The sequence below is a fragment of the Mchenga conophoros genome, linkage group LG3, assembly GCF_057382185.1.
Source record: "Mchenga conophoros isolate Kocher_MC1m ecotype Shallow Benthic linkage group LG3, M_conophoros_male_GT1.1, whole genome shotgun sequence".
Lineage (NCBI taxonomy): Eukaryota > Metazoa > Chordata > Actinopteri > Cichliformes > Cichlidae > Mchenga > Mchenga conophoros.
Window position 1 is genome coordinate 17,088,396 of NC_140528.1, and position 13,246 is coordinate 17,101,641.

Below are 13,246 nucleotides of genomic sequence, written 5' to 3' on the forward strand. Positions count from 1 at the left end.
CATTTCAAAGGTTTATTTGCATGACGCACAAACACACAATTGAAAGGTACAAATGTGCATGACACGAATTCAAACGTGCTGCAGATGTGTGTCACCAGTTGATCTGGCAGTAGGCTGTGGCACTTGGCCAGAGGTGGCGCTGGTTGACTCGACTCCATGTTGGTGCACAGAGCAAACTGCTCGCTTTAGTTGTGGAGCAAAAACGCTGAATTCGGTGAAATAAACCGTGCGAGTGGAACGATAACGACGACAAGAGTCTCCCGATCGTTTACTCTTTGTGTCCTGTGAACAACATCGGCGTGGTGTTACTTGTTTGCTGTTTTCGCGATCGCGTCGCGCATGAGGATATCACCAGGTAAACTCGCCACATTTTTAAACATTTTGTTGTTCAACAGCATCAAGACTGACGGAGTGTGTTTGAGACAACCTCACAAGTGTCACAGATGACACATTTGGCGTTTTTTTGCTGGTTTGTCGGTAGGAGCTCCTGAAACGCAAGACTGCCACACATCTGTTCGACCAACGCCAGTTGATCTAAACGCCAGTTGATCTGGAACACCGGCAGTGTGTGTCAAACACTACGTAACAATATGGCAAAAACCACAAGGATTTTGCAAGGCACGTCCTGAACAATAAAACATTGCACACACCTTACTGCACACTGTAAATTATTGTGTTGGAATCTGGGACAACACTTAAAAGAGTTCTCTACAAAAAAGATACACAATGCAAAAAAGAGCAATAAGAATTATGCATAATGTTTGGTTTCGTGAACGCACAAATAATCATTTTTTAAACTCACAAGTTATTAAATCCATGGAATTGATTTGAATTTAAAACCGCACAGGTGACGTTCAAAGCAAGTAATAATATCCTTCAAAGTAACTTTCGAATGTATTTCAGAATAGTCTTCAGACAGAACGACTTTTCAAAATAAGATTACCCATCAGACCAAAAGGTTACTCAGGAATGTGCAATAGTAATTTTCTTCTTTTTGTTTTAAAGCACTGACCTATTGTACCTCTCTCCTTATTCATGACGTTAACCTGTGGTGTCATTGGAATGTTGTGGTTATGCTGCAAAGCATATATGTGTTGGTAAGGAGGGTGGGGGTGGAGACGGGGAGGAAAGGGACTCGTAGGGTTTGGGTTTGGGGTAATGTTCTCGATATGTTGTATGTTTGTGGTGTGCTGTATAAGACAGTTTCCCTTTGTTCTAAAACAAATAAATATTGCATTACAAGTTTACTCAAACCTATCAAACAGCATCATAAAATAGATTAGACTAATAATCAACTCATAAAGTGATATTTTAACGTTGGAGTTTTGCATATGTTACATCAGTGTAACATCAGCGTTAGTAATAAGCGATGTGATCACGTGATTCCGCATGGATTTCCTAAAATGTAACAAATGATGTTACTTTTCACTGCGCTAGAGGATACTTTTATTCTGAAGGATGCAGAGAGGAAGTGTTGTCGTCGCTGTTAGGAAGCGTCATTTTTCCTGCTTACCTTCTTACGCGTAGCTCACAGCTCAGTTGGGAAACTGACAGAGAAGCCAGCAACACGCCGGCGTGACAACCGCAGCGTTCGGTAAGATATGAGACGTGACGTGACGTGACGTATGCACCTAAAGGCTTATTCAAGTGAAGACTTTACTTTTATAATGTTGGGGAGACCTGCAGTCAGCTGAGACCGAAGGAGTTACCTGGATGCGTGACGAAACGTTTCTCTCGATGAAAACGTCCAGATGACCAGAATCAACCTTGAGGATTTCCTTTCGTCACTTCTCTAGTTTTGCACACCTGCCAGTCCACAGCAGGTGACGCTGAGCACAACGCCGTGGAACTCCTTCACGTGCATTAGCGGGTCCAGACGCCGTTAGCTTTGAACTTTGGTCCGCGTTTGGCAGCTGATAAGTTACAAAAAGGTATAAAGGTCACGCTGGTCTTTGATCGTCGGTGATGTTCTTGAGCCGTAAAAAAGTCCGTCTGTGCGTCCGATATCAACACGAAAGAGCTTATTTGAAGTGCAGTAGTCATTGTTGATGTGCTAGCTGTAAAACCTTTGCTAAAGACTTTGGTCAAATCTACAATCAGCAGAGGTGGGACCAAGTCATTGTTTTGCAAGTCTCAAGTAAGTCTCAAGTCTTTATCCTCAAGTCTCAAGTCAAGTCTCAAGTAATGTCAGGCAAGTCAGAGTCGAGTCTCAAGTCACTGGTGTAAAAGTCCGAGTCAAGTCACAAGTCTGAAACTTTGAATTTCAAGTCCTTTCGAGTCTTTAAAAAAAAAAAACAACGAAAAAATAATGTTGCAGTTATGCTAAATGTAAATATTAGACCATGTAATTTTAAAATCTGTGTTTTTCTCAACACATGACAAAATAGTGAACTTAGAAAATATACACAAATTGTGAAATTGCACCTCTTTAAAATGCAGCTCAATTAAACCTAGCTCCAAGAATAATTTTCACCGACAGTTCTGAGATAAGCTGCATGTTATTCTTGGATGCGGTTGTAGGACCGGCTTTAAAATCGCATGACAAAAATATCATACACATTAAAAAAAACTGTATCACCAACGTAGCCTGGACAACATTTGCTAGTTAGATGAAGTCAGCTATCTCATTGTAGCATATTTATATGCATATTTATAATCATACGCTTCTTGGAGTGAGTGCATACACTCATGAAGTTTAGTAACTTCCGGTCACTGCAACAAGCCCAGGTACAGTTTACCGACAGATGGGTGCAGGACCTTGAAATGCACCGTGTAGAACGAAAGACCATCGTACGTATCATAAGTTTACCAGTCTCACAAATCGTCGTCATAAATACACATTCGTTAACCGTTTATTAATAGGACCTTTGAGCTCAACGGTAATTAATTAGTAGTGGAAATAATTTCTGGTAGCATCACAGAAATGTAGCAGTGACAATAATACTGTATGCTGTAATCGTACTGGGCAATTAGTGATACAAAAAACCTGTTTTATCCTGTGAATAAAAGTATGTGTTTTTGTCAATGTACCATAATAACAGAAGCGAAACGCAATATTGTGTCAGGACAATTTACTATTTATGCACAATAAATAAAGGAGCATAGCGCCACAATTTCTGTTCAGCGCCAGACTTGCTTGTAACCTATATCACTAATTATGTTAAGAAAAATGACGCATTAACTACAACAGCAGACTGACCTTTGTGTAAATGCTTGGAGCAGACTAACCTGTGAGCTGGAGTGTTCTAGGACGTTATATTTGGTCTTTGAATGGCTGCAATCCAGTCGCCTCTTTGTCACTTCGGAAACATGGCTCGAACAATTTCTCTTCAACGACATAATCCGATAACAACCGATCTCTTTACCCGTCGGCTTCCCGTGGCTGTCATGCGACCGGCTATTGCAGTTAATAATACAACAGCTTCTTGACATTTTTGTGTTTCTTTTTATCGCTGTGTGACTGATTTTAATTGAAAGCCTGCGTGCGCTAGTACCGCTTGCCACGAGTTCCCAGAATCCTTTGCGGTTCTACCCGTGAATGACGTCACATTTTCAATCTCTATATAATATGCATGTTAAATTTTATATTTGGGGTAAAATATCAAGTCTTTTCAAGTAAACCGGTTCAAGTCCAATTCAAGTCCCAAGTCATTGGTGTAAAAGTCCAAGTCAAGTCACAAGTCTTAGAACATTTTTTCAAGTCAAGTCTAAAGTCATAAAATTAATGACTCGAGTCTGACTCGAGTCCAAGTCATGTGACTCGAGTCCACACCTCTGACAATCAGACTGTGTGCAAATACACACTCAGTGAATGCCACAGTAGGCCTCCCGTGGGTGACTGACCTGTACCTGCATAGCGTCACTAAACCAACGAAGAAAAAACTTGTCATTAAAATTATACTTTACATCAAGCGCGTGTGCAGTTTAAGATAAGATAAGATAGAACTTTATTAATCCCTCGGGTGGGTCCCTCTGGGAAATTCGATTTCCAAAAAGCACAGCACCGACAGAAGTTACAGTTACAGAATATTTTATTTATATATATATACACACACACACACACACACACACACACACACACACACATATAAATACAGAGACAAATATAAATAAAATATACGAAGGGAATAAATAGGAATAAAAAATAAAAATACAAGTGAATTGCACATTTCAAGTATTGAGGTCTATTGCACTGTTGACTATTTACAAAAAAGTATTGCACAAGGTATTGTGCAATACTGTGCAATATTGGTATTTAGTTATCAGGTATTAATGCACAATTTTGAACCCAGCATTACATTTATGTTATTGAATCTTCAAGGCCACTAAAATGTGTACATTAATGCATTTAATCTGACTTGTACACTTTCTTAAAAGAAATATCTGATACTGCGCTTCAGTCAGCTTTCATCACAGCACAGGACCTGTCTTAGTAAGGCCTCTGACTCTGGACTCATCTCTGTGCTTGTGCTTGACCTCACTGCAGCATTCAGTACTGTTGAGCATAATATTTCAGTGCACACATTAAAGTGTGCTTTCACAGGGTCCAGTGCTAGGACTAGTTCTGTTCATTTACTGTCCCATTTTCTTCTGTCTTGTATCTCTTCAGAGTGCACAGTGCCTTAAAACATGATGAACCGTGACGTGGCTGACCTCCCCAGCGGCCCACTCGATGTCTACAGGAACAAAGCCTCCTTCAGCTGGAAGGACATGGTCCGCTTTATAGATGGAGAAGATGTATATCTATTCAAGGTAACAGCACAGGCTGTACTCATGGCATTGTGTATTAAACAGCGTTTGCGTGAGATCAGGAAAATCATATGGTAAGCCTAAACTGTTGTAACTTGCCACTGAGAAGCCAAGAGATTTTCACTTGGAGCATAGACAGGAGGATGTATTTACATCCTCACCTTTAACTATTGCGTTTTCACTTCTCTTAGAATAAATCATCACACTTCTCCATGATTCTGCTTCTGAGCGCGCGCACACACACACACACACACACACAGAGGTCCGGTGCAGCATCATATCTTGTGGACAGAGATATGATGTTGTTCCTGAGACATGCTGGGGCTACTCTCCTAGCTTGAGGGCCATTGCACCGACTGGTTCGATTACCACTGGGACCACCATTACCTTCACCCTCCACATCTTCTCGAGCTCTTCTCTGAGCCCTTGGTACTCCTCCAGCTTTTCGTGTTTCTTCTTCCTGCTGTTGCTTTTGATTCTTACTGCTGAGATATCTTTGAAGCATTGAAAGGTTACTCACGGTTTATCATTATTCAGAGTGTGGCCTTCTGTGAAGGAAGATTTGAAGTTGAACATCACACACACACACACCCACACACACACACACACACACACACTCACTATTATGCAATATAAAAAGTGACATACACTTCTAATTTCAACAGCAAGGCACACTTACAGAAAACAGTAAAGTGTGAAATTACTGCCTACGTTAGTAAACAGTGGTGCCAACTGGTGGATGAATATAAAAATGAAATATTTAAAGTGAGTAGTCCATCCATCTATCCAATTTCCTCTGCTTATCCTGGGCTGAGTCCGCATCGCTCCAGCTGCAGCACCACTGCGTCTGTTGATCCCCTGCTCCCATCACTCGTGAACAAGACCCTGAGATACTTAAACTCTTCTACTTGGGGCAGCAACTCGTCCCTGACCCGGAGTGGGCATCTGGGAAAAGCCACACAAGATCTGAGACCACCCAAGTGGAACATTTTGCTTCTTCCATTCAAATTATGAACCGGTCCCCCTATAGTTGGAGCACACCCTTCGGTCTCCCTCCCTGCCAATGGGAACTGTCTCCTCAGGTACCGCCCCCGTATCTCCACACAATATTGGAGAGGTGTGTTAACCAAGACAGCTCTCCAACATCCAGAACCTTCAAGAACCTCAGTGAACCTCATCCACCCGAGGAGCTCTGCCACTAAGCATTTGTTTAACTGCCTCAGTGACCTCACCCGTCCTGGAGGATGAGTCGCCCCCTCGTCCCCAGACTCTGCTTCCTCTATGGAGCATGTGTCCGTGGGATTAAGGAGGTTCTTTGAAGTATTCCTTAGTGTTCCTAAAGTAAGTAGTCCAAAATAAAATCTTAACATAAAGGATAAGTTGATGTTAAGATGAATGTGGGATTCTTGTACGTTCTTGTTACCATTTCCAGGCTGAAGAACAACCTTTGAATTTGCTACATCTGTGCCGCTCGTAATGCCTTCCTCTTTGGCTAACACTTTAGCTTCTTGCAGCTCTTCTTCAAACGCTGGCAGTTTTAAGAGCTCGCAGGGCTCAACTTTCATCTGCAGAATTATGCGACAAATACTTTTAATTTATGAAAGCTCAAGCAGCTATCAGCTTAGATTTAACTTTGTGATATTGACATTTTTCATCCTAAACAACTGTATTATACAATGAATGTCATGCAAACAAGATCACATGGAGACATTTCACCTCTTTTAATGTTCATATTCTTTTCCATTAAGCCATGGCTATCAACTATGAAGCATTTTGTCAGGTGGATTTCACTTTGTCTTACTCTGTCTGGTCCTTTCCACATTACAGCAACATGTGTTCAGGACACTGGAGAACGACCCTCTGTTTGCCCGTCAGCCTGGTGAAGATGTCCCCATAGAGAAAAAGAGAGAGCTGAACTTTCTGAGGTATCTACTTGGTAAACTACAGCTGAAGTTATGTAGCACCTGTCGTGTCCTCTGTTCTGTAAGTCGGTACTTTCTAAAGACAATAAAACTCCATATGAAAATTCACAGAATGAAGCAGCTGCTTCGGTACAACTTTGTCACCAAGGAAGAGGCGATGGCCAATCCCTGGAAAGCGATGTACCTCGACGACTGTCTGGGCATGTATGACTGGGCCTTGGTTGCTAAGCTCTTCCTCAGCCTGGGGGTAATTGTGTTTGAGTAAAATGTCCTCACACAATCTTAGTTATTTCATATAACATACACTCTGTGTATGTTATATGAAATAACTAAGATTGTGTTTCTGAGCAATGTTAAGAAGGTTTATGACTTGCAAAGCCACAGCTGTTTTCACTCTAAAACAAGCGACAAGCAACACTGTAATTTTAAACCATAGAACGTGTGATTGGTTTGTTTGTTTGGATTTCCACAAACATTGGGAAGTTTCTAGTTTTTGGATTGAGCCACTATTATTATTCTCCAGGATGCATTTAGCAAAACATCACTAAAAGGGTATTCTGCATAAAGATCGGTTGTGTTGTAAACAGTTTTTAAAATTGGGGGAAAAGCTTTCATTTGTTTAATATCTTCACATAGCTGTTATTATTTGTTTTTCTTTTATCGTGTCATTCAGTTAGATTCAAAACCTTTTATGTTTCAGATGTTTGGAGCAACTGTTGCCAACTCAGGGTCAAGCAGACATAAGAAATTTGTTGAAAACACTGAAGACCTGAGGGTAAGACAGCGAATCCTGAGTAAGAGGAGGAAGGAGTCGACTGCTTACTATCTGCTGTTGTGTTCATAAAACTTTGTATAGATTTAGATCGAGTTACATATGTGCTTATAGATCTTTGGATGCTTTGCATTGACTGAGTTGAGCCATGGCAGTAACACCAGAGCCATGAGGACCACGGCCAAGTATGACCCCTCTACTCAGGTCAGTACACTCTGAAAACACACACACACACACACACACACACCACCTTGCAGGCAGTCTTTATCTGGATGGGTTTTGGATGTCATTCCTGGGAACTGCTGGAGCCAACTTCCCATTTTTGGGATTACTGCACCAAATGCTCAGAGTACCACAGGAACCACTTCCTGGGGATTTTTTGATATCAGCCACTTTTTCTGTCTGCTGGTTGTACATGCCATGCAGGGGCATCTTCTTCCATGATGGTTCCACTTCTTGCTCTTCATCTTTCTTGGGTTTCTGCTGCCTGAGGAATTCACTAAACGCATAATCGGATGTGGCCATCTTCCTAATGTACTCATGGATCTTTGTAGTTTCATCTTGAAAAGTGTTTTTTACACACAGTAGTCCATGACAACCTTACTTCGCCTTAGCGTGTAGTCTCAGGGTGCTTTGGAGTGAAACCCTTCATGCATGCTAAGGTCGGGCTTGTCCTCCTTTGACTAGCTGATTATTCCCTGTTTTTGTTACCATCCAACTACACTTCTCATGTTCGAATGACATTCCAGTGTCATTGCTGTAGATCCTAGTGGTATAGATCAGTTAATCAATGTCTCGTGAACTCTTGGAGTACAGTCATCCATGTAGAGGAGGTATCCACAGCCAGATTTGATGACTTCACCGAGGGGGTTCAGGCTTATGAAGAACAGTGGGGAGAGAGCATCTCCTTGGTAGATCGTGCACTTGATGCCACTTGCGCTATTAGCTTGAAGTTTGCCTCTAGTGTTGTTCTTCACATCCCCACTGTAGGTTCTGAGGGTCCCCTTGATCCTGTACAGTTCTAAGAATTCCAGGATCCATGTGTGGAGCATTGAGTCATTGAGGCTTTCTTGTAGTCAATACAGGCGGTGCACAGGTCGGTCAGTCTGGTCTTACAGTCTCGGGCTACTGCTCTGTCTACCAGTAGCTGCTGTTTCGCCTTTCGTTAGCCCTTCTGAGCATGTCTTTTCCATAGCAGCTGGTTCATTTGTGCTGCCAGGTGCTCATGGCGTGCAGTTTGCTGCTTCAGCCAGTGGGTTTGGATCATCAGGGCCTGGTGTTATCCAGCTGTTCATGCTGAAGACTCTTTCTTGGATGTTTGCCACTGTGATGGTTACTGGATCCTGTTCAGGAGGTTGCTGTGGTCTACTCTTATGGTCACTAAGCGTTGTTGTTAAGTATCATCCTTCTCCCATATGGTCTTCCAGTATTGCTCGGTCTCCAGGATTGGTAGGTATTTTCTCATACTGCTTCTTCTACTGCTGATCTGATCGAGCAGTCTTGGTTTGGTGGTCGCCTGGAAAATGGCATTTGTCTGACTGCACTGTGGTTATGGTGTGGGGCTCTGCCCTGTAGATCCAGTCCAGTTCAATTTTATTTATATAGTGGCAAATCACAACGACAGTCGCCTGAAGGCATTTAATGCTGTAAGATAAAGACCTTACAATAATACAGAAACCCCCAAAATCAGACACCCCTGATGAGCAAGCACTCTGGCAACAGTGCGAAGGAAAAACTCCCTTTTACAGCTACACCCTCCAGAAATGCTTCATCTTGGCTCTTATCTAGAAGTTGTTAAGCTTTCTCTTCCACTTCCAACCAACCACATTACATTTTAAGACTTTTATATAAGTTTGTTAAAGTTGTGAGCTTAATTTTAACTGTCGACTTTTGGCCGTTTCATGCGATCATGTCATAAGATAATGAAATCAAATAAAATTTTAATTTAAAATTATAAGGGCACCCCTTAGGTCATACGGTGTAAGTCTCTAATAGCTGACTTTTCATTTGACTAATTGAGGGTCACATGGAGGAATTTTAATTTTAATTTCTCCTCACTTGAACTGATTTCTGTTTCTCTTCTAGGAGTTTGTGATCAACTCTCCGGACTTTGAGGCTGCAAAGTTCTGGGTGGGGAACCTGGGAAAGACTGCTACCCATGCTGTGGTGTATGCTCAGCTCTACACACCTGATCAGGTGTGCCACGGACTGCACTCTTTTGTTGTCCCGGTGAGTTCTGGTGAATTTGAATATCTTTAAAGAAATGGCTGCTTGCATCACAAGGTACAAGGCAACTATCAGAAAGTCCAAGAGCTTTTGTGTTGTCAGGTAGCTATTCAAATAAGACCATCAACTCCAACAGTGTTTAGAGCCATAGGAGACCTCACAGCTAAGTTTCTATTAACTGATAGGGATGTGAAGCTCACTACTGCTGTTTTGACACTGTGTCGAGCTTCTGAGGTGCTGATGTTTCAGTGTGGTTCAAATCATCCAGGTCACGTGACTCAGAGCGAACTAGATTTATGTGCGCTTCAGCAGAGGATGATTTAGCTGATGGACGTGCATGAAATGGACTGTAACATTTGATCAGAATTAGACCCTGTAAACAAATGTTTGTTTTTCTGAAGAAGGAAACAAATTACATTTTTTCATTTAAATATAATTTTAAATTAATTAAAAATAAAAGTTAACACATGCCAGCTACTTGCTTTACTTGACAGTGTGTAGCGGAAACCTGATGACATGAGCTCCTAGAAAGTTCTGAGGGCTGTGAGCAAGCTAACAAAAAACCTGTGTTTATACTTAATATTATCATTTATGTTTTATTTTAGTGAGTTATTGTGAGCAACACAAATGTTAACAGAGGGAGGATTTTGCTGAAGCACTCTGTTCATTACTGGTGATGGGAATTGATAAGAATGTAGTGATTCTGATTCCATTATCAATATCAGTTATCAGTTTGATACCTTATCTGTTCTCTTATCGATTCTCACTGGGTTCTTGTTCACTTTGTTTTGAGAGTCACCGCCGTTGCTAAGCAGCAGGAAAGAAATGACAGTCATGCAGATTAATTCCATGCTGTGGGTCAGATGTGTGTCCACGGTTGTTGAGGTGTTTACCTTCTTTGTTGTGATTAGAGTTGTTAATTAAAAACGCCATTATTACACGTTTCACAGAACACTTTACTTAAAAGTAATGCAGTATGATACTTAATTACTCCTGGGAAAAGGTTATTTATTATACTACTTGTTACATAAGTTGCTCTATAAAAAAGCTAACAATAAAAAATAACAACGAGGCTACAACTCCACACGCCAGCACAAATCTTCCATCTCTAAGGTCTTTGTCTTAGTAGAATTCAAAGCTGACTGCAAAAAGAAAAGATGGCTGCTGGGCTCGGCATTCATTCAGCTTTCACTCTGTGTTCTTAGCTAGCTTTGCGTTAGCATGCTCTATTAGCAGATGCTTGCCAAAGTAGTGTGAGGAGTTTCCCACTTTACCGTTTATCTCATCCTTTTGTGCAATAAATGTAAACGTCCATGTCCACGCTCTAGACTGTGTCGCTGTTTTCCTCCTCTGACCCGCGGACTGAAATCAGCTGATTGTAGTGCGAGTGCTAGAACTGGATCGATAGGCAGACTAACAAGTCCAAGGAATTGGACTACTGGGAACTGGTTTTCTCAATTCCCATCCCTGTTCATTATGGTTGCAGCAGGCTCAATATTTTCTTGCCTTGTTTGTGCGGGGATTTCCCCAAAGTGTGTGGTGGTCTCCATTATTGACAGTCTGGTGGATTAAGTAGCTTTGTTAGGAATTGTGCTGGACTTGTCTGTGTTACGGTTTCACAGGGTTGCAATAGCCAAATTGGCCAGCAGGTGTCACTGTGGAGATGGGATTCAGATTGTTTTGAAACCTCCGTACACGCCTCGCTCTGCCCATCACTAGTACCTGATCATTGTTCAAGCTCAGATGGCGTCCCTCAAGTAGCTTTTTTTTCAGCTGCACCACAGCAGATATCTGCCTCCGTCTCACCCCGTCCCAAGCATCCTCTCGTTACAGCAGCCCTCTACATGTCTTCTCTTACTGGAGGACATGTAAATCTTTTCCGTGGTTCCTCTTTTCCTGTTGCTTGCATGTCTGTCTAATTTTGTCTCCAGAATGCTTGACCTGTGCTGTCTCTCTAATTTATGTCATTCCTAATTTGGTCCATTCTCTTCACTCTCAATAAAGAAGCCTTAGTATCTTCCACTCTGCCACCTCCAGCTTGTCATCCTGTCAGCAGGTCTCACTTCCACCAGATAAACCTTTCCTTTTCACTCTTAATGCTATTCTTCTGTCACAAATCCTCATGTCAACCTACCCTGCCTGGACTCTGCTATCGCTCACTTGTGCGCTGTGCATAACCTGCAACGTGGGCTGCACGGCCCTTACAGAAAGGAAGATGCATACAAAAGACTATTTAATTTAAATAAAAGCAAAATGGTGTGTTATTTTCATTATTTCTTAAAAATGATAACTGTCTGAAAAGACTTGAGAACACCACGATTTCTAAAAGCGTTAGAAATCATGTATGATCAGCAGAGTTGGTCAAATAAAGTCATACTGCAGGTATCTTATACTGTGTGTTATTTTCAGCTGTTTGTGTAGATTTGTGTATTATTTGACACACAGCCAGTTAAGCTGTAATCACTCTGCTCCAGCTGAGAGATCCCAAGACCCTGCTGGCTTTGCCTGGTGTGCTGGTCGGAGACATGGGGAAGAAGCTGGGTCAGAATGGACTGGATAATGGGTAGGTGACTGCAAATGCTGCATTTGTAAAATAAGATGGAAAACACAAGCAAATAAAGACATGATGCCCTTGATGTTGTGGAAATATGTTCTCACTGGCTATTGCAGTCAACAGGTAGAGTTGTTGGTGTGCTGGAATGGTACACAGTGTTTCAGAGTACTGAAAGAACATTACAGTTATCTTCATGAATCTTTTTAACCACACATTTGACATTTAGACTGTATGACGGTGTCTCAGGTAGTTCCGGAAATAAAGGAAATCGACTCTTTACAAAGTGGAGAATTTGTAAATAGCGTAAAAAATGCTCCAGAGGAACATTAAACTGCTTCAGGAGCTGCGTGAATGAGGCAACAATCCCATCTACAAAAAGGTCTTTGATATTTCTAAGGCCATTACTTTCCCATATTTTAAAGGCAGAGTCCATCATGGAGGGAACATATGATTTGAGCTGATCGGTGCTTTAATTGACATTAAGTGTAACCCAAACCTTTTCCTACATTGCACCCAGATTCTGAGCGTCATACAGCAAAGGGTTACGTTTATAGTCGTACAGTTCTAATGGGAGCGCTGCACTCAACAAAGCTCATAGGCACGTTTGACTCAATGACTCAATTTGGAGCCAAGATGGAGTCTCTGTAGCGAAACTACTCATCCAGTGCAGCATATTTCGAATATTTGCTGCCCAATAATAAGACTGAAAGTTTGGCCTAGTCCTCTGCATGAAATCTTTACGAATTCGTGGGCTTTTGCCATTCCAAATAAATGCAGAGATATGCTTAGTCAGTGTTATAAAATACTTATTGGGTAAGTAGCAAGCAAATAAAGGAACTTGGGTCGTATGTTCATTTTGGTAGAACTGAAGCAGCCAGTTAATGACAGTGGTAAACTGGTCCATCTCTGAAGATCTGTCTCAGTATTCTCAAGCAGCGGGACAAAGTTTCTTTCATAAAGACCTTTGTATGAGTGGGTAACCTTAACTCCCGATAGGTCACATACTCTGATTTAACTTTAAAT

General features: G+C 41.6%; 1 protein-coding gene across 5 annotated transcripts in view; it reads left to right on the top strand.

Moving 5' to 3' along the window:
• The first annotated feature begins 152 nt into the window (after positions 1-152).
• The window catches only part of acox3 (acyl-CoA oxidase 3, pristanoyl), a 28,833-nt gene continuing 15,739 nt past the window's right edge, over positions 153-13,246 (top strand). Inside the window, exons 1-9 of one of the 5 annotated variants that reach the window (XM_085254871.1) lie at positions 153-355; positions 482-618; positions 4,610-4,752; positions 6,577-6,674; positions 6,783-6,918; positions 7,372-7,446; positions 7,558-7,647; positions 9,529-9,672; positions 12,144-12,232. In XM_085254871.1, the coding sequence (XP_085110997.1) occupies positions 4,630-4,752; positions 6,577-6,674; positions 6,783-6,918; positions 7,372-7,446; positions 7,558-7,647; positions 9,529-9,672; positions 12,144-12,232 (755 nt within the window). In that variant the 5' untranslated portion in view covers positions 153-355; positions 482-618; positions 4,610-4,629. The other 4 variants (XM_085254862.1, XM_085254845.1, XM_085254879.1 and 1 more) reach the window with 4 other exon arrangements.